Raw genomic sequence first — 20,805 nt, forward strand, 5'->3', positions numbered from 1 at the left:
CCCAGCTCGGTGTGCTCTGAGCTGGTCTGTTTCTGATGGTGCCGGGTCCTGGGCTACTGGTAGGGTAGCAGGTCCACAGGGTTTCTCTCTGCTGCCTTCCTGGCCTCTCGAGCAGTACCCTCCAGCCTGGCATGCCACACACCCCACCCCACTTCTTAAACTTGCTCATGTGGATCAGGCCAAAGCCTGCTGCCTGAGACTGGCACCACATGGGGAGGGTCGCAGCAGGGAGAGGGGTGCCCTGACCTGCCAGCCTTGGTGGCGATCATCTCGGTGCCCAGCTGATTGAATTCTTCCCACAGAGCCTTCATCTCAAGCTGCACGCTCACGCTGGCCACCTTCATGTTCTTCTTTACTGGCGCCTTGGTGGCAGCCACACAACTGGCCCCAGGGCCCTTGGGTTCAGCAGCAGCACTGGTGGCGGCCCCTGCGGCTGGCACATCATAGCGACCGGTCATTCTGGTCGCTGCACCGTAAGGGTCACTGGGCTTTTATTATATAGACTAGAGGCCTGATGTATGAAAATTCGTGCAAGAGTAGGTCTTTCTTCACCCGGCTGCTTGCACTGGCTTCCCTCCAGCACCCGGGATCTGGGCTTCCCTCCTCTGGCTGCCAGCAGGCACCGGGACCCAGGCTGCTTCCCTCCTCCGGCCACCCACAGGTCTCGGGATCCGGGCTGGCTTCCATTGGGCCGTCCTCAGGCACTTGGGACCCAGGCTGGCTTTCCTCTGGCCCCAGCTTCATCAGGAAGGATGTCTGGAATGATGTCCGGAAGCACATCCAGTCTAATTAGCATGTTACCCTTTTATTATTATAGACCAGAGGCCCGGTGCACAAAATTTGTGCACTGGGGCAGGCGGGTCCATCAGCCCAGCCTGTGCCCCCTTGCAGTCCGGGAGCCCCACCATCTATCACCCCAAAGAGGTAGGCCCCACCCACCTGCCACAGTGCCGTAGGTCAGTGGCCTGGCCTTCCTCTGCGGGGTGATTGTGGGGCAATGGCAGGGCCCCCCGACCAATCACATCACACCCACCTTGGCTGGCCTGGCGCCAGTGCATGTCATAGCATGGTCATCTTGATGGTCGTTTGCTGTTTGGCCGTTCGATCTATTTGCATATTACGCTTTTATTATTATAGATACCTACATGTGCAAAGCATATTATTTATTAAGTTGATAATATGTCTTCTGTGTACATATAGTTTCCAGAGGCCCTTGCAATAATTCAGAGATTCTCACCCTAGAAGGCTGCAGCCCACCAGGCTAAGAAACATTGTTTTAGTATAACATAGAAGAGGAAAAGGGTTTGCTTCCTAGGGTGAGGCACCATATAAGGAATGCAATCATGGAGTATTTGGGTAGGAAAGAGGGGTATTTTATCCAGGAAGAGAGAGCATGAGGGAAATTTTGAGGGCAAAAATACACAAGTTATTTTGAAGAATGGAATAATCGCTACTTGTGAGAAGTACTTCTCACATATTATTCCCCTATACCATAGGGTAAGTATTATTGTCCTCATTGTACAGATGAGGAAACTGAAACTCAGAGATGTTTACTGACTTGCCCAAGGCCAACAGCTAGTGAATGATATATCTAGGACTCAAATCTCCACCCCGATTGATTCCATTCCAAGGCTATGCTCTTTCCACTATGAGGTACCCGCCCCGCCCCCCTCAAGACCTCAAGAACATAGTGATTAGGCCATTATGGCCTCAGGTGAAGAATAATGATGAGAGTTGGGTGATGTTTGGTAAGATAGATTGGGGCCAAATGCGAATGTTCTTGAATGACAGGCAAAAAATTGTGGCATTGAAGATCCATAGAGTATTCTTGAACAGGAGTAATGAATAAAAAATACTTTTGTGAAAATCTGATGCCGGGGGGGTGATAATAGATATTGATTATGGGGTGGGTAGGGATAAAGCATTCAACTTGGGAAAGTGATCATTTAGAAGCCAGGGTAGCCCGACCAGCATAGCTCAGCAGTTGAGCATCGACCTATGAGCCAGGAAATCATGGTTTGATTCCAGGTCAGGACACATGCCCAGGTTGTGGGCTCCATCCCCAGTGGGGGGCATGCAGGAGGCAGCCAGTCACTAATTCTCTCTCATCATTGATGTTTCTATCTCTTCCTCTCCCTTCCTCTCTGAAATAAATAAAAATATATGTGTGTGTGTGTGTGTGTATATATATATATATATATATCCAGTATAATAAAAGGCTAATATGCAAATCGGCCAAAATGTGGAATGACTGATTGCTATGACATGCACTGACAACAAGGGGGCAGATGCTCAATGCAGGAGCTTCCCCCTGGTGGTCAGTGCGCTCCCACAGAGGGAGTGCCGCTCAGCAAGAAGCCGGGCTCATGGCTGGGGAGTGCAGCAGCAGTGGAGGGAACCTCTCCCACCTCCGTGGCAGTGCTAAGGCAGGTGGACATCCCCCAAGGAGTCCGGGACTGTGAGAGGAAGCAGGCCGGACTGAGGGGACCGCCCCCGCCCCCATGCACAAATGTCATGCACTGGGCCTCTAGTATACTCTAATATATATATGACCTAATATATGTGTGTGTGTGTGTGAGTGTGTGTGTGTGTGTGTGTGTGTGTATCCCTCTAGTATACTCTATATATATATATATATATATATATATATATATATATCCTATATAATAAAAGACTAATATACAAATCGAACAAACGGTAGAACAACCGGTCTCTATGATGCACACTGACCACCAGGGGGCAGATGCTCAACACAGGAGCTTGCCCCCTGGTGGTCAGTGCGCTCTCACAGGGGGAGCGCAGCTCAGCCAGAAGCCCTGAGATGGGCTTACAGCTGGCAAGCACAGCGGTGGTAGCGGGAGCCTCTCCCGCCTCTGCAACAGCACTAAGGATGTCCGACTGCCAGCTTAGGCCCTGCAGTCGGAGATCTCCTGAGGGCTCCTGGACTGTTGAGAGGGCACAGGCTGGGCTGAGAGACTTCCCCACCAACCGAGTGCATGAATTTCATGCATCAGGCCTCTAAAATAATATATATATAATTTTATTTTTTTTAAGTAGAAGCTAAGGTAATCAACTAGATATGAGATGACAAGGACTTCAAGAAGTGTGGGAGTAATAGGAATGGAAAGAAAGGAATGGATATGTAAGCCAAGGAAACAATGCATTGGAATTAGTGACTGATTAGACAGGAAGGGGAAAGAAGTCACCAACCTAGTTGCTGTACTTTAGGATACCTACTGTTCATCCATCTAGATGGCTTCTGGCTAGAGAAAAGGCCGAAGAGGAACCCCTGAGGAACATCCCTGACCTGCATAGAAACTTACCTGAAATATTTTCAGAGTCTGAGATTCACCCTCACTCTGACCTATTTCACCCTGCCTCACCCAAATCTCTTACACTCTAAGACAATTTCCATGGTAAGCCCAACAAGAACACCATTTAAAGTTCCTATTGAGCTTTGTCTGCTAAAGCCAATGAGATTCTCCATGTTGGCCTGGGCCTGGAGACTAGAGAAAAAGTAATAATGGACCGAAGCCACCCATTTTTATTAACCCCATTCCCTGGGCTCTCTTCAGCCTTTGATGAGGGCCAGAGTATAAGGCGATTTGACCAGGACCAAAGGGTTGGGTTAAGTTCGACTGGAATAATGAGGGAAGTTTGATCCTCTGGAGAGAACAGAAGTTTGACAACTTGTTCAATGCAACCTGCAAGGAAGGAAAACCAAAAGACCCCTCCCCCAAAGTCTAGGACTGTAGCTGGGGCTAGAGGTCATAAAAACCACTGAGGTCATAGAAGCCTCCCTCTCTTACTCTGTCTCCCCACTGCCACATAGTCCTCCGCCCCAGCTGCCTCCCACATATGCACACACTTACATAAAAAGGTTGAGAAGGGTCAGACACCATCTGGGAACACTTAGGTACCAAAAGGGGTGATGTGGGTGGTGGCAATGATTGCTCAGAATGTAGGATGCATACTAGTATCCCTAGTGCTAGGAATAGTAGGAGGGAAGAGGGGAGAGAGGAACAGGGAAGAGGGGGTTTGTTCCTGTTGCTGATTCAGATTTAACCCCCATCCTTCTTACTTCCCAGTCCTCCCTTCTCCCCTCCTACACCCTCCCCCAGTCTCTCCCCCTACTGTCCTCCCCGACCTCCAATTGATCATGGCATCAGAAGCAGAAAAAACATTCCAGAGGTTTGCTGTCTTTGGAGAATCATCAAGCAGTGGCGCTGAAATTAACAACAAAAACTTCTCCAAGCTGTGCAAAGACTGTGGCATCATGGACGGCAAGATGGTCACTTCCACTGATGTGGACATCGTGTTCAGCAAAGTCAAGTAAGTGACCAAAGATGGGCGTAGGGGTCGTGAGCAGAACAAACAGGATAGAATGGAAGGGTTTATGTGATAGAAGATTTGTAATGGGTCTACTGAGCACCTACTGGTTACTTGGCACTATTTATTCTCTGTCCTCAAGACATTCAGTGACCAAGTCTGACTAAGGGTGGGGTTGGACCTTGGCAGGTGATGAGTTCATGTTCCAGAGTTCCTGGATTTCTTTCTTACTGACCAGGGACAAGAATGCCCGAACCATCACATTTGTACAGTTCCAGGAAGCAATGAGGGAACTGGGCCAGAAGCGGTTCAAGGGGAAGAACCCAGACGAAACCCTGGAGAACATTTATAAACTCATGGTGGGCAAGGATCCAGCTACCCCTGGTGTTACTGTGAGTGATATTCTTCATCCCTAATACTTGACCTTACTTCCCTGCTACTCTGTCTCCTCTCCCACCTTCTGATGACCCTAATGCCTGCCAACAGAGGTACTGTAGGGAGGCGGGGCAGAAAGCCTCTGGGGGCACTGTTGGTACTGGAATGGACTTCAGAGATCATCCAATCATTTCAGAGATAAGGAAACTGTGGCCCAGAGAAGGGAAGTGACTTGCCCAAGGTCCACAGTTGTTTTATTTTATTTTATTTTGTTCATCCTCACCCAAGGATATTTTTCCATTGATTTTTAGAGAGCGTGAGAGTGAGGGGGAGAGACAGAGAGAGGGAGACACATCAACTGGCTGCCTCCCACATGCACGCCAGGGATTGAGCCTGCAACTGAGGTATGTGCCCTTGACCGGAATTGAACCTGAGACTCTTCAGTCCTCCAACCAATGCTCTATCCACTGAGCCCAACCAGCTAAGGCCCACAGCTATTTTAACAGCAAAATTTAGACTCATTCTCAAGTGTCCAGTATGTGAGGCAGGCAACTAGGGCCTGGTGGACACTGCAAAGGACTTCCATATCTGATCCCCACTCTTCTTCCTGCTCTTATATAAGGTCTAGTCTCTGGCTTTCTGCCTCTCACCACCCTCTATTCCGTATTTGTCCCCTCTCTACTGAAAGCTCTTTCTACTCTAGATTTCAAATAGGACCTATGCAGTAGGAGGAACCTTGCATATTGGGTCTGGGGTTGAAGTCTTATGGCTATAGCCTCATCAAAATAACTCCCATGGCCTGCCAGGTGGCTCAGTCGGTTGGAGTGTCGTCCCATACACCAAATGGTTGCATGTTTGATTGCAGGTTAGGGCACATACCAGGTTGCAGGTTCGATCCCCCATTGGGGTGCATATGGAAGGCAACCTATTGATGTTTCTCTCACACATCAATGTTTCTCTCTCTCCCTTCTCTCTCTCTAAACAAACAAACAAAAAATCCTTGGATGAGAATTAAAAATAATAATAATTTAAAAAAATAACTCCTCACCTGGCTGGTGTGGCTCAGCAGTAGAACATCGATCCATGAACCAAGAGGTTGATGGTTTGATTCCCAGTCAGCGCACATGCCCTGGTTGTAGGCCCAGTCCCTGGTAGGGGGCATGCAGGAGGCAGACAATCGATGTTTCTATCTCTTGCCCTTTCTCTCACTCTAAAAGATCAATTTAAAATATTTTAAAAAAATAATAATAACTCCTCTGGAAGCAGGAAAATCCACACACAGTCCACTCACTCCCATACACCAGTGGATGGCTCTTGCCATAGTTCTTGCCCACAGCCACATCTGGGCCCTGAAAAAGCAGCACCATGCCATGGGTAGAACAAGAGCTCTGAGCCCTAGGGGAATCAAAGACCATCTTAAGAGAAGGGGTGTAACTGTGGAGGGAAAAGGAGAGGAATCAGACTTATCATCCTCTGGCTTACAGAAAGCAACAACCGTGGGCGGAGTGAGCCGGCTGACGGACACCAGCAAGTACACTGGCAGCCACAAGGAGCGCTTTGACGAGAGTGGCAAAGGCAAAGGCATGGCAGGACGGGAAGAGATGACCGAAAACTCAGGCTATGTGAGTGGCTACAAGGGTGCTGGCACCTATGATAAGAAGATGGACAGTAAGTAGGGAGTAGCCTCATCTTAGCCTGCCAGCCCTTGACTCAGCATCTTTAATACTGGGGAGCTCAGGAAACAATAAATATTTGTGTGTGCAGCAGCTAATGAACTCTGTCTTCAGCCAGGGAAGGGAAGGGTGGGCCTATTGAGAGAGAGAGAGAGAGAGAGAGAGAGAGAGAGAGAGAGAGAGAGAGGAGAAGAGAAAGCCCAAGGAGTCAGGGTTTCCAGATCTCCATCTTTTTCCCTACTTAGCCTGATGCCCTGAGCCAGAGTTAGTATTCTCCTCAACAACGGCTTCTAAGATCAGGTCTGAGGAGTATATTCGGAGATAAGATATGAACCAGATGTGGAAGCAAAGTATTCACTACTTGCATTCACACACCACTGGCATTCACCCTCCTCTACCTGCCAAAGGGGAATAGAACTTCCTGATTTGATGTAGAATGACCCAGATATCACCAACCAGACCTCTGTCCCTCCACCTTCCTGATCTGCTGCAATCCACATTTCATTGTGGGGAGAAATAGAAGCCAGCTAGGGTGGGCCAAGGATCTACTTAGTCTGACTGCTATTATGAATTTGTTCCAGAGCTAGGGGAAGGGAGAATCCATTTTCATTACTCAGCTGGAAGTTAGTTTCACCCTTCACACCTCCATCATGCTTCACCTGGAACAGAAGATCCTACTGACCGCTGAAGGTAGCCAGGAAGATGGCCAGAGTGGTAGTTCTAATGCATTAAGGAAAAAGGAATGAAATCAGAACTGAGTCAGGTGTGTTTTTTATCTTTTTTATTTTAAAATGATTATAGATTCACAGGAAGATGCAAAAATAGTACAGAGAGGTCCCATGTACCCTTTACCCAGTTTCATCCAATGGTTCTAGCTTACACAACTCAGATGTAGTTTTGAAACCTTCTGTGACTACATCTAGGCTCACCTCACCTATTTTGTCAGCAGCAGATCCTAGAGTCTAGAGAACATCAAAAGGAGCTTTGGGAACCGGATGCAAGTATCTTGGGGCGGGGGGCCGGGGTGGGGGGATGGGCCAGAGAAAATAACTTTAAATTTCAGTGAGCCAAGGTGAGAATTGTGGAAAAGAAGTTGGAGAAGACAGGGTGACTAAAGGAGGCTGAGAGTGTAGGGGAGAGACACTGGGCTCCATGGTAGAAGGACAGAGGAAAGAACAGGTTACGTGAAGAAAATGATTTCATGGAAAGGAGCAGACAGGAAACTGCAAGGGGGTTCTGGGGATATGAGGCTAAAATGAACCTAAAGGTCTCAGGGAGGTCCCTAAAGCTAGAGATAGCCATCATGTGGGTGAGCGGAGAGAGTCATAGGGAAATGGGGAAGACTGAAAAGGGAAGGGTGGTGGGGATAGGGAGTCGAAACATTGAGCTGGTGCCTGTTGCCATGGTGCGAGCTGAAGCTCTGGGCCTCCATCCAGGATTCAGTATCTGGCCCAGTGGATGGACAGGCACTGCCAACTGGACACACTTGGCTTCTTGGGTAAAACTGTCTGTGGGAGAGGGCGGATGATGGGGAGAGGGGAAGTAAACAAGTTGGAAAGAGCCTAAAAGACAGTATGATTTTGCATGGTGACTAAAGCTCTGAACAGTTTTCCTACCTCCCTGGTCCTTTTGGAGGGAACCCTGCCTACCTTCAAAGTCAGGGGGGAAGGGATTCAGAGTTTTGGAAAGGGGGTCATGCTGGTCGTGGTGGCAGTAGGGGGTGGTTCGCAGTGAAAGCCGCCCTTCCCTAGTAAAGGCCAATGATACCTATTGGTTTAGCATCATACTTTTGGGAACAGAGCAGGTAGAGCCTTTGGTTGGTTAGGGTGCTATTGTAGCGGCAGCTGGTGGGTGGCTGTTTGGTCTCCAGAGAGCAGATTGTAAGGGGCAAGGAGTCCTCGGAGAGTGTACAGTATTCATTGTAATTCTCACAGAAGCTCTCACAGTACTTGCAGGACTTCTGAATGTCTGTCCAGGGAGCATGTATCACATAATGCCTCTTTGGGCAAAACCAGCTTTGTTGTCTGCCCCTCACATAGGCCATCAGACCATTACAGTATCCCTGGAAACCCTCTGGGTAGTTAACCTTGGGATAGTCGATGTGCATGCTTTGGAAGTTCTTGATGGCAACCTCTATACTGATGTCCATGACCAGAGTTGGTCCTAGAACAAGCTGGAGGAACAGGAGCCAGGCCACAGCTGGTGCCATTCTTCCTGCTGGTAGAGTTAAGATGGTTGGAATCAGAGGTGGGCCTGGAGTAGCTGTCTGCCCCTTCCTGGAGCATCCAGCATGTACCCAGCCTTCCCTGTGTGCCTTCCCCTAAACCTAAGAGCTGGACTGTACCTCAGAGATCAACCAGCCCTAGACCTCATGCCCATGAGAGAGGAGACACCCAAGGTCATCGAGCTAGTCAACCACCTTCAGCCATTCCCCCCTTCCCTTGGTCTCAGCCTCATCTAGTCATGAGCTGTAACACTTACAGAATAAGAGGTCCAACTGGTCCTTGGGTGAGCAATTCTTCTTGATTATCCCTGGTCCCAGTGAACCCTTCTGGGAAAAAAAAAAAAAAAAAAAGCAGAGGCAATAGAAGGAACCGGCTAGCTACGATTCTCTGATTGCTGTGGAGGACAGACAGGATCTGGAAGATGAGCAGGGCAACAGGCAAGGTTTCTTCATGCCTGAGGCCAAAGACAGCCCAAAGGTGAGACGAGGCTGGAATGGTGTCTAGATAAAGGCCCGGCTGGGCGGAGGGAATGTCCCCTGACTTGGAGGAGCCCCTGTGCTATGGGGATTGGATGGATGGGAAGAAAGAGACATTACAATCTGGTTTTCTCCTTGCTGGTGTCATAAGAACACTTAGTTCCAACCTCCTTGCCAGAAGTGCTTAAGTTCTTGGGTTTTCTTTGATGTTGATAGGCCCTGTGTCTGCGGATAGGTGAGAAGAAGTACTGTCCTGTTTCTGAGGAACAAAGTGATGCTTATTCCCAATCCTTAGAGAACAGAGTGTCTGCCACTCTTTCAACCCACTCACCGGAGCCCACGCACATGCAAGAGCCTCCCACCAGAGTGATGATGCACTGATAATCAAAGATGTCTTTGTGGACCTCCCACAGACCCCATCACCAACGCACAACAATCACAGTGATACCATCATACTAATCTCTCACCTCTAACCTCAGGCCCTTTTGGAGTTAGGGCATACCTGGAAATTTTTGCTTGATGACCCTGAAGCCTCCAAACTGTCCACTGGGTAGACAGCGTAGTTGGGACTGAGGGGGTGTGGCCCACATGAGCCCAGCGGATCAGATTCTTGCTATTGTTTGTCATGTTGGGAAAGGGCTGGGCTCCTAACTCCCTTTTTTATTAACACCTGCCCCTTCATCAGAAGCAACAAGCCTGCCAGCCATAGTCCTCGACTTCCACAGGCCCTTCGCCAATCTCCCTGCAGAATATGATCCAAGGTGTGGGCTTCCTCTCAGGAGAGCCTCCCACAGTCGCCCTGGAGAGCAGGAGTAGGGAGTCAGACAGCAGAACTCTGAGTGCTCCAAGGCCCATGTGTAGTTCAGGAGGGGGTAGAGGGAGATGTACTCATTTGTAGTCCCCCTAACTTGCTCTTTCTGACAGCATAGACTAGAGTCCAAAACTGAACGCATCCTTTCCACAACTTGCTTCTCCTCCTGCAGCGTCTATTTCAGCTTCCTCAGTTACCTATACAAGAAATCTGAGTTATCTTCCTCCCCTAACCCCACCGGTAGGGAGGCAGTATTTACATGGTGGTTAAGAGCAAGGTTTTCGAGTAAAACAGACCAGAAATTGAATCCTGCTCTGCTGTTTGCAGGCTGTGCACCGTCAATCTAAGTTTACTAAAGTACCGTAAACTTCAGTTTCCTCATCTGTTAATCAGGATAATATTTTATTCCTTATGGCAGTATTAGAATTCATTCATTAAGGTGTATATCAAGAACTTTTAGTCCAGTGCCTGGCACATGTTGAGTACTCAAAATGAGCAGAAGTCCATCGGTCAGGTAGCCCTGGAACTCTTTTCTAAACTTTTCCTAAACCCATCCCTTCCATTCCTATTTCTTCCCCTGCTTGGTCTCTCCCCTCTCCTGGACACCACACACACTCCAACTCCAATAAGGCTCTACCCTTCATAGGATGTAAGATTTTCCATGATCTGGCCCTTGCCATGCCTCCAACTGCACCTCCATGCCTGCCTGCTTCTCCCACAGTGCCCTCCTCACCTCCATTTCCTTGTCCATGTCGTCTCCTCCTCCCACTCCTGTCTCTATCAATTCCACTGAGCTAGCACATAGGAAGACTCATCCCAGAGATCCTATATAAGAAGCCTCTACTTGGAAGACCTCTCTAGGGAAGTGTGCACAGCCAAGTAAATGAGGGGAAAGCCGACACAGCCAAGTGGCTCATCTGTGTCCTTCAGGCTGGTCTATAAGCCAACACTGAATGGGAGCCAATGCATGGAGGTACTGGGGCCTAGCTGATTCAGGTCTTTGTTTTGAGGAAGCTGACTGTATTATGTGGTCCCCACCTCAAAGCATGCCACCTCTTCCCTCTTTCCTAAGAGGAAGGGAACTTTTATGTCTCTTGGTCTTCCTCTTCCTTCATTCGCTACCCATCCACCACCACTCCCCTCTGCACGCATACTTATAGAATAGAATAGCACATTGTAGAGGAAAGAGTTCAGGACTTGATATTGGATAATCTACTGAGTTTCTGTTTCCTCTTCTATAAAACTAGAGGCCCGGTGCATGAAATTCATGCACTGGCGGGGGGCATTGTCCCTCAGCCCAACCTGCACACTTTCCAATCTGGGATCCCTCTCACAATCCGGGACTGCTGGCTCCCAACCACTCACCTGTCCGCCAGCCTGATCACCCCCCAACCACTCCCCTGCCAGCCTGATCGACGCCTAACTGCTCCCATGCTGGCCCGATTGCCCCCAATAGCCCTCCTCTGCCAGCCTGGTAACCCCCAACTGCCCTCCCCTGCCGGCCTGGTTGCCCCCAACTGCCCTCACCTGCAGGCCTGGTCCCCCTCAATTGCCCTCCCCTGCTGGCCTGGTCCCCTCCTAACTGCCCTCCCCTGCCAGCCTGGTCGCCCCTAATTGCCCTCCCCTGCAGGCCTGGTCCCCCACAACTGCCCTCCCCTGCTGGCCTGATCACCCACAACTATCCTCCCCTGCCAGCCATCTTGTGGTGGCCATCTTTGACCACATGGGGGCGGCCATCTTGTGCAAGGGTGTGTGGGTCAATTTGCATATTACCTCTTTATTATATAGGATGGGATTAATACCTTCCTTACCTCATGAGGCTATAAGAATAGAATGACATGGTCAGCATGAAAGTGCCTCTAACCATTAAACAGTATTTAAATGGATAACTGGGGATGGTCCCCTAGGTTCCATACCACCTTTTTTCTTAGTTCACTGAATATCTGCAAAGCCTCTTTCATTCCCCAAAAGAGCCAAGTGAGCTGTCCCCATCCCCACTCTGCCAATCTAGAACCCCATCTAACACTTAAAATTCATCTTTACAAAACTTCCTTTTTAAAAAAAATATTTTCTTGATTTTTTTACAGAGAGGAAGGGAGAGAGATAGAGAGTTAGAAACATTGATGAGAGAGAAACATCGATCAGCTGCCTCCTGCACACCCCCCACTGGGGATGTGCCCGCAACCAAGGTACATGGCCTTGACTGGAATTGAACCCGGGACCTTTCAGTCCGCAGGCTGAAACTCTATCCACTGAGCCAAACCGGTTTCGGCTACAAAACTTTCTATCATTAGCCATGCCCCATGTTGATTACTCTAAAGTATTTTTTAAATAATTATTTAAAATATCATCGGAAGAGCACTATGACAAATTTTGGGGAAATGTAAAGGTAAATAAGATAGATCCAATCCAGATTAAATTTACAGCTCAATAGAAAAGACACACAAATGAGCATATGTTACAAAGGCATGAGCCACAGGGCCAGGAAAAGTACTGAGTGTGCAATGGGCCTTTGGTTTTCAAACCACCATTCAGTGGTCTGGCCTTTAAAATCCTATCCTAGAGTATTGATCCCCATAGGATTGCTTTTTCCATTCTGACATTCTTGTCATGGTTTCATCTGCTCCCTAAGCCTGAGATGGAATTGTTATCCTATTACACTGGACCTTACATACACAAGAATTATCCTAGAGATGAAGAAACTACGTTTTAGAGAGGGACAGCCGCTGACTCAAGATCATAAGTCTAATTCAGTAGATCTCAACAGGGGACAATTTGGACATGTCTGGAGACATTTTTGGTTGTCACAACTGGGAAGTGCTATTGGCATCTAGTGGGTAGAAGCCAGGGAGGCTACCAAACACCAACATTGCACAAGACAGATCCCATAATGGGGAATCATCCAAACTAGAATGTAAATAGTGCTGAGATTGAGAAATTTGGTTCAATTAGAGAATCAGATTTCCTAACAAGTGTAGACTTACTTATTATACCTTACTAGTATATATTAAAAAGGGTTGGTAAATATCCAGGACTTAGAAATATGTTTGTTAGATTTTGCTTGTAATGGTACTGGTTTTTCTACCAGCAAAAAGAGCACTGATAGTTCACTATTGAAACAATTTTGAATTATTTTTCTTATAAAGGTAACCCTATGCATGTAGTCATCTATACATTTTCTTCCTCCACTCCTCCCCAAGGGTAAGCATTTCTAGAACAACTGGCTAGAGCATGAGGCACAGGGGTGATTTCCTAGAGTTAAAGAGAACACCCAAAACTTTTCCCGGAGTGAGCTCACCTCAGTCTCAGTGGTATCACTTTTTGCCCTGCTCAACTCAAATTACTCAAACAGCATACTGTGTCATGGACAGTTCCTGGGTTGTCCTTGAACCGAAAGGATGGCTTCAACCATCTCAACTTCTTGCCATAGCTTCACCTCAATCTCGTTGGTAATACCTAGGAACTGCATTGTCAGTTCCTCAGTCTGCTCACTGGCACTAAGGATTGGTCATGATCCCATCTGGGACTGGGATCATTCAGGGGCAGAATGAATGCCTTCCAACTCGGAAGCTGAATCAGTTTGGGTCACTTATCTTAAAGGCATTATACTGTATCTTATCGGAGGTGTAACAGCCCTGGCCGGTGTGGCTCTGTTGATTGGGGCATCATCCCATATACCATCAAGGCACATATCTGGGTTGTGGGTTCAGTCCCTGATCAGGCTTCAAGCAAGAGGCAACAATCTCTCTCTCTCTCTTCTTTCCCTTCCTTCTTCCCTTCCTCTCTCTAAAATAAATTCTTTTAAAGGAAGTGTAACAGATGGTCCTTGTCTTCTGGGAACTGACATCCTAAATTGGAGGAAAATAATAAATCCATGTGAGAAAAAAAAAACCCAATGATTCAAAGCAGAAAATGATACATTTTAAAGACAGTAATGTAGGAATTTAGAGGTAAGAATTTAGAGGTGAGAAAGATCCCTCTAAATTGGGAGAATTAGGAGCAATTTGGGCAGAAAGTTCTTTGAGACCCATCCTGAAACCTTGGGATGGGTCTCAAAGAACTGTTAAGAGTTGGAGAGAAAGAGAGAGAGAGAGAGAGAGAGAGAAGAGAGAAGAGAAGAGAAGAGAAGAGAAGAGAAGAGAAGAGAAGAGAAGAGAAGGAAGAGAGAGAGAGAGAGAGAGGAGAGGAGAGGGAGAGGGAGGGGAGGGGAGGGGAGGGGAGGGGAGGGGAGGGGAGGGGAGGGGAGGGGAGGGGAGGGGAGGGGACCAGACCAGCCTGGCTAGGGTTGAAGCACTCAATGGAAGAAAAGTCAGAGATAAAGTTGGGAAGACAGGTTTGCCAAATGTGGCAGACCTTGACTATCAGGCTAAGGAATTTATATTTTATTTTGTAGGTAAATGGGGAGCTGACAATGCTTCTCAGAAGGGAGGTCTCAAGCCCAGTTCAGTTCCCCTCTCTTACATTCTGGCTTGACTAAACACACTGGTCTGGGAGCCAAGGATTCCAACCTTCTGTCAGTCCTGCCTCCTCTAGACCCACAGCTGTTTCAGGAAAGGTCATGAGAATTCAAAGACCCAAAGCAAGCTCCACATCTGACCCCAACTTGCTGTTTGTTTCACTTTCCCTGCCTACACAGATGAGCCCATTACCTTTATTTACCCTAGGAGCAACAAAACTAGGGTAACAGAACTCTGATCTGCTCCTGCTTGGAGGGAAACTCTCATGGGCTTTCCATCAGTATCCAGAGGCTGTGTGGAACTCCGGAAGAGAGGCAAGCTGGGCTCTGAAGGGCGGGCACCTTTCCAGGCCCAGCCCTGCCCTCTCCCAACCCCCAACCCCCTCTCAGCCCAGGCCAGAGGAAGCAGCAGCTGTTGTCCTGTGGGGAAGACGGGCAGAAGTCCACCTGGCACTGCTGTGGTTTGCACAATACCTGCCCCAATGACTTTAAACACACACACACACACACACACACACACACACACACACACACACACACACCAGTGGCCTGGAGAACTTGGGCCAAGAGCAGTGATTAGGGTGATCAAATGAGAAGGAGGCTGGGGTAACTAGCTACTTCATATCCCTGGATAAAGGCTGCTTGTGTGAGGGGCTTTCTTCCCTCCCACCTTCTCTCCCACCATTTTTTCTTCCGCTCTCCCTTCTCTAAATTTTCTCTCCTCCCTTCTGCCAAACTCCCTGACTAGCCTTGAGCCTGATGCCTAACTCCTTTTGTTCTCCCTAACCTAACCTTGTCTCCCCCTTCCTCCATCTTTTCCTCTTGCCCCATACATGTAGTGAAGGAAAAGGGGCAAAATTACCTTACCAAGTGCAAAGTGAAGCAGCTCTTGGAAACTGAATAGTTAAGGCGAGTAAATAAAATCACCTGCCTTATCCAAATAATTGAGGCCAAGTAAGGGGTTTTAGCTTGAATCGTGCAGATGGTAAGTTCAACTCCCCAGATTTTGTATGCAAACCTAAACCTTTCTTTTCCCTTTGACCTCAGACAGTAGGGCTGTGTTTATTTTACCTTCACATAGCACCAAGGCAGCCTTCTGGAGAACCCAGCATAATGGAGTTGAGCAAACTAGGATAATTATAATGACAGGACAACACAAGAGCAGAGGGCAGTGCAAGTCGTGGTTGGGAAACATCTCACTCTAGAATGATGAGAAGTGAGAAGTCTGGGCTAGGAATTTAAATGAGCTCTTGGCTTCCCACCCGCTCCTGTAACTCCAGCCTCCAGCCCAGGGCTGGCCTGGCCTGTGCTGATCTGCATTCTATCCACAATCTGCTTTAAACCATGGATAGTATCTCCACACATTTGCATTTCTACAGCAGCAGAGGCATAATTCTTATCCAGAAGTTCAAACTGCAGAGATTCAGGCACCTTAACAAAGCAGTGAATACCCAGAGCCAAGGCCTCACGGAAGGTGAGCCAGAGGAGCCAGAGCCTGCGTGAACTTGCTCCTGGCTCTCTGTTTCCATCTGGTGGTGTTTCCCATTTCTAGCACCACATTTTCTTCCCAAGATACCTTCGTGGGGACCCACAACAGAGCTATCTACTAAAATGACGTTCCCCTAGCCTCAAAACAAACACCCAAATCTTCCTGGTTGCAATCCACACAACAGCCAGGGGATCTTTAAACAGATAGGCCTTTTACTCCTCTGCTGAGAACCCTCCCAGGGCTCCTGAGTGTGCACAGAGCAGAACCTCAGTCCTAACAATCTCTAAGGCTTGCCATGGTCCGGCCTCTGGTCCCTGCTCAGCCACACTGGGCCCTGGCTGTCCTCCAGCACCCAGGCATGTCTGTCTGTGCTGGGGCCTTTACAGTGCTGTTCTCCCTACTTGGAGCCTTTTCCGAGGCAAGCACAAACTCACTCCCCTTCAAGTCTTTGTCCCAGAGTCACCTACTGCAATGACCTTACTTAAAAATCGCTGCCTACCAACTTCCATCCTGCTCTACTTTTTTCCTTAGCAACTATCATTTTGAGCAAAGGATGTCTATTTCTACTGTCTTTCCCTCAATGAAATGTAAGCTCCACAAAGATAGGGATTTTTTGCCTCTTTTTTGTTCACTGATATTCTGCACTTTGGCACATAGCAAGGGCTCAATAAAAATTTCTTGACTACATGAATGAGCATGAACTCAGTATTCTGAGATCACCTACTACTTACAGGAGAATCCTGAGAACAAAAATACTGTTCATCTCCATTTTCCAGGCCTTCCCAACCACATAGATTGATGCTTCCCTGCCTCAGTGTCCCAGTTCTTCTGAGTGTCTCATGCCAGGTTCACTGGAGCCCCCAGAGCAACACCGATCCAAGTTTTCTACCCAGATGTCACTACCACCAGGCAAAGGAAGGCCCAAGGCACCACTGCCAACAGCATTTTCAAATTTGGACGATGTTTGAGTTTAATAAAGTAGGGAGAGGAAGAGTGAAGGGTAACAGGTGTTGGGTGCCTTCTTCAGGTAGATCCAGGTGGCCTTGCTCAGCCCCTGGAGGTGAGAGAGCCAGAGGAATAAGTCACCATGGAATAGCTGGGTTGGGATGATGCCGGGCATGGTGACTGATCATTTGTCCACTCCTCTGTCTTCTCTATCTCCTCTGAAAAATAAGCAGCAAATCCTGATGACAGGAAACCATACAAAGCAACTTTCTAGGCTATTCTATCTGTAACTCAGGTCAGAGAAAAAGCAATTCTTATCACCACAGTGATTGGCTGTTCCCAGAATCCTGAACCAGAGGTGTATATAAATGAGGAGATAAATGACAGCTCTCCCTGAAATTCATTTTGAGTTGACACCTGGGTCAAGTGCTTTATTAGAGTCATCAAAACCACGTGGCCAGAGGCCAAATCTAGTATTTGAGTGTGAAGATTCAAGCTTCCTCACTGCCAAACAAGTTTAGGCAGGTACACTAGCTCCATAGCTATCAGCTTATTCGGGATATGTAAGCGGAGAGGCGCGCACCTGATTCATTTCCTGATGCATGACTGCTCCTCAGCCCGCCCCCAAACTGACGCAATGTAGCCCAGGCCCGCTTTTAAGGAGCCAGGCTGAGAAGAGGCCCTCAGAGAGCTGAGGCCCAGCCGTGAGACGTGCATCCTCGGTCCACTGAGCAGGAGTGGCCCAGCAGCAGCAGCGCAAGGACCCAGTGAAGAGGTGAGGAGATTGAATAGAGAACGGATGGGTTCTGACAAGATGAGAGTACATCGAGTGAGCAACAAGATGGACAAAGGAGGGACTCAATGTGGAGGAGGTGGGGGGGGGGACACACAGAGGGGAAAGAAATAGTGATGCTGGGATGGGGGCACAAAATGAGGATACAGAGGGATGGGGATGGGGTCATGGAGAGTCTGAGGCACAGAGAAAGGGGTAGGTACAAACAGGATGGGACTTGAGAGAGAAGATAGAACTAAGTGGGAAGCAAGAGGGGCATAATGAAGGAAGATAGGGGTACAAGGTGAGGGAGATGGGCGCATAGGGTTAGGGGCTGGGGTCACGGTAGGTGTGGCACAAGAAGGGGAGGAAGGGATGAGACCCAGGGTGAGAAAGGAAAGGAAAATGGTGATTAGCTAGAAGGAGGCTCATGTCTCAACTAAACCCTGCCTGCTCTCTGTCCCCAGGGACCTAGCCCTCTATTCTATTCCCCCCAAGAGACATGGCCCCAGCCAGAGCAAGATTCTGCCCCCTGGTGCTGCTCCTGCTGCTGGGCCTGTGGGTGGCCGAGGTCCCCGTCAGCGCCAAGCCCAAACACATGACCTCAGCTCAGTGGTTTGAAGTTCAGCACGTGCAGCCCAGCCCTCAGGCATGCAAAGGGGCGATGGGCAACATCAACAAGCACACAAATCACTGCAAAGCCCTCAACACCTTCCTGCACGAATCCTTCTCCAGTGTGGCCGCCACCTGCCAGAACCCCACCATAGCCTGCAAGAACGGCCAGAAAAACTGCCACCAGAGCAAGGGGCCTGTGTCCCTGACCAACTGTAAGCTCACCTCGGGGAAGTACCCAAACTGCAATTACAAGGAGACCGCACAGCAAGCTTCTTACATCATAGCCTGTAACCCTCCCCAGAAAGGGGACACGGAGAAAGTCAACCTGGTTCCTGTGCACTTGGACAAAGTCGTTTAGCTTTCCAGCCTTTCTCACCCTGGGTTTCCTTTCCTCTCCAGGCCTCTGTGCTGCTCCTCCTATGCCCCGAAGGTTCTCTTCCTTTCGTTTCTTGGGGCCTTTCCTAGCTCAGGCTTTTCTGAGGGGCAGCTTGGTGGGCTTTAAACTCCAGAAGAGACGGTCTTTTATCTTTTTGTTGCTGTTTTCCCAGAAACTTATCCCAAGAGAGGAGCTGAGCAAGCTGAGGGGTGGGGGTTCCCTGGCCTGGGCCTGTGCATTTCTCTGCCCCGTCTATCATGGCAGCATGACAAGAGAAGGAAATGGACACAACAGGGGCGGGGGGATTTATGGACAGAGCTGTTCCGGTTCCTAATAGAAGTCTTCCCCAGCTCTGCCGTGGCAGTGAGGTGGCCTCTGGGCAGACAAATGTCATAGTATTTCATGTTCTTCATGGAGCAGCCACACAAGTCCCTTGTGACATAAACTTGATGATTTGCTTTATTTAGGGATCAGGAAATTGAGATTTCAGAAAGCTTGGTTAATTAAAGAGTTTGTGAAGTTGGTTAGTAGCAGCACCTGGACTTGAACCTAAGCCTCCTCCTCTACGTACAGTGCACTTTCTACTTTACCACTGGGCACAAGAAGGAGGCCTCGGCAGCGACAAGAGAACTAGGTAAGAGTTCACCCATGAAGAAATGTCTCCTGAGAGCTCTGGAGAGCCAATTACTCTGTGTTGACCGCAATAAAGGTCATTACCTCTCTAGCCAAGAGACTGTTTGTGAGGTAGTCCAGGGATCTTCACTCATTCTTTCTGCCTCTCTAATTGTCCTGCCCCTTCTCCAGCCCATTGCTTTTCCAGCCTGGTTCCTGGGCTGTCTCTGGCTAGACCCCCTCTTCCTGAAGGGGTAAGGTGAGGGAGTACCCCAGCTTCACCCCCCTGCTCTGGGTCACATTTCCCTTGACCTCAAGGGACTTCCGTGGCCCAGAGCCTACTTGTCACAAACAGGGTGGTGGGAGCTGCCAGAGCTTCCTTCCTCCTGATAATCATCTCTCCTGCCTCGGTGCTTCCCTGGCTCTCCACTCTGGCAGTCAGCCCAGGCCGTTGAGGTTGAGATATGGAAATGCCACCTCCCTGTCCCCCTGGGCTGCAGACATCATTTCTCCCTCCCGGTGAGCAGAGCTGGAGAAGCTAGGGCTTTATGTTGCCTGGTCCTGATCGTCTCTCCCACATTGCCTGCAGCCCCTTCTCTCTCCCTTTATCTCAAGGCCAGACCCATGGCACCATGCCTTTACCTGCCCTGCCCACCCTGCTTCAGCACCCAGCTGAGTGTTAGACCTTCCCTCCCCAGCTGGGGGTCTACTCTCTACCTAATCCTCCTAACAAGTATAGTGCTCCTTCACCTCTTACCAGAGTTAGAGGAAGCTTTGGAGTCAGATGGAACTGGGTGTAAATCTGGGTTCAGCCATTGATGGCTACATGACCTCGAGCCAACTCAACCCTCTCTGCAGCTGTGTTTCCACATAGCAAAATGGGAGTAATACCACCTACCGAATAGGATTGCAGCGAGATTTAAAAATGACACAGGAGTCAGCTAGAAGACAAGTCTGCAGGCAGAGTGCTGTTAGATGGGCTGGGTGGTTTGAGACCATGAGGAGAGAAGGTAGGGAAGAGATGGTCAAGAGAAAGGAGAAAAGACTATTGAACAACTCAAGCAGGATATGGGGCCAATAAGTTAAGTCTTGAAAGTAGAAATGCACTAAATACACCACAGATGGTTGAATGACATATACATTGTGGTCAAATGGCTAAGTGTAAAATCTATACATCCTATAGTCACTGTACTATACATTTATCATTTTAAGTAGATTTTCAACTGAGGTAAGGATATTTGGGGGTAGCTGATTTTTCGTTTCACTTTCTTCTTTTTTCACAACTCTTCATATATTCTTTATTGATGATATTCCATATGGATATTATGGTTTTGAAGACATTGTCATCACAAAATTTTTAATTTGTTAAAATTATCCCTTTAAGGCTCAAATAAGAAAAATTTCCAAATAGGACTTTTTTTAAAAGACCCCTGACCCAAACAGTATTAAATAACTAAAAATTAAACATAATTAAAAAGTAATCTGTGGCGACAGAGGTAAAAATCATGTTGGGGAGTACTGTCTGGGAAAGAGTAAAAGGTAAGCTGGACTTGGTTCTTCCTTAGTCTAGATATGTTTACTTTGTGAAAACTCATTGAGCTGTACTCGTAATGTGTACTCACTGTATGTAAATTATACCTCAATAAAAAAA

The 20,805-nt window shown here is 48.3% G+C and overlaps 3 protein-coding genes across 3 annotated transcripts; 2 read left to right on the forward strand and 1 right to left on the reverse strand.

Annotated features, from left to right (window-relative positions):
• Positions 1 to 4,087: 4,087 nt before the first annotated feature.
• Positions 4,088 to 6,470, forward strand: TPPP2 (tubulin polymerization promoting protein family member 2). Its single transcript, XM_008159786.3, has 3 exons — positions 4,088 to 4,332; positions 4,568 to 4,721; positions 6,189 to 6,470. Exons 1-3 carry the CDS (start codon positions 4,160 to 4,162, stop codon positions 6,378 to 6,380), a joined length of 519 nt encoding a protein of 172 aa, XP_008158008.2. The 5' UTR covers positions 4,088 to 4,159; the 3' UTR covers positions 6,381 to 6,470.
• Positions 6,471 to 7,188: 718 nt separating this feature from the next.
• On the reverse strand, positions 7,189 to 8,586 carry RNASE13 (ribonuclease A family member 13 (inactive)). The gene has a single exon (XM_054715592.1). It carries the CDS (start codon positions 8,584 to 8,586, stop codon positions 8,125 to 8,127), a length of 462 nt encoding a protein of 153 aa, XP_054571567.1. The 3' UTR covers positions 7,189 to 8,124.
• Positions 8,587 to 18,053: 9,467 nt separating this feature from the next.
• LOC103302739 (ribonuclease 7) lies at positions 18,054 to 20,805 on the forward strand. Its single transcript, XM_054715594.1, has one exon. It carries the CDS (start codon positions 18,054 to 18,056, stop codon positions 18,522 to 18,524), a length of 471 nt encoding a protein of 156 aa, XP_054571569.1. The 3' UTR covers positions 18,525 to 20,805.

The sequence above is a fragment of the Eptesicus fuscus genome, chromosome 5, assembly GCF_027574615.1.
Source record: "Eptesicus fuscus isolate TK198812 chromosome 5, DD_ASM_mEF_20220401, whole genome shotgun sequence".
Taxonomy (NCBI): Eukaryota; Metazoa; Chordata; class Mammalia; order Chiroptera; family Vespertilionidae; genus Eptesicus; species Eptesicus fuscus.

Excerpts from the sequence above, each read along its gene's own strand:
- TPPP2 (XM_008159786.3), top strand. The coding sequence starts at position 4,160 with ATGGCATCAGAAGCAGAAAAAACATTCCAGAGGTTTGCTGTCTTTGGA. Across the intron at positions 4,333-4,567 it reads ATCGTGTTCAGCAAAGTCAA|GGACAAGAATGCCCGAACCA; the intron begins GTAAGTGACCAA and ends CTTACTGACCAG. Across the intron at positions 4,722-6,188 it reads CAGCTACCCCTGGTGTTACT|AAAGCAACAACCGTGGGCGG; the intron begins GTGAGTGATATT and ends TCTGGCTTACAG.
- RNASE13 (XM_054715592.1), bottom strand. The coding sequence starts at position 8,586 with ATGGCACCAGCTGTGGCCTGGCTCCTGTTCCTCCAGCTTGTTCTAGGA.
- LOC103302739 (XM_054715594.1), top strand. The coding sequence starts at position 18,054 with ATGGCCCCAGCCAGAGCAAGATTCTGCCCCCTGGTGCTGCTCCTGCTG.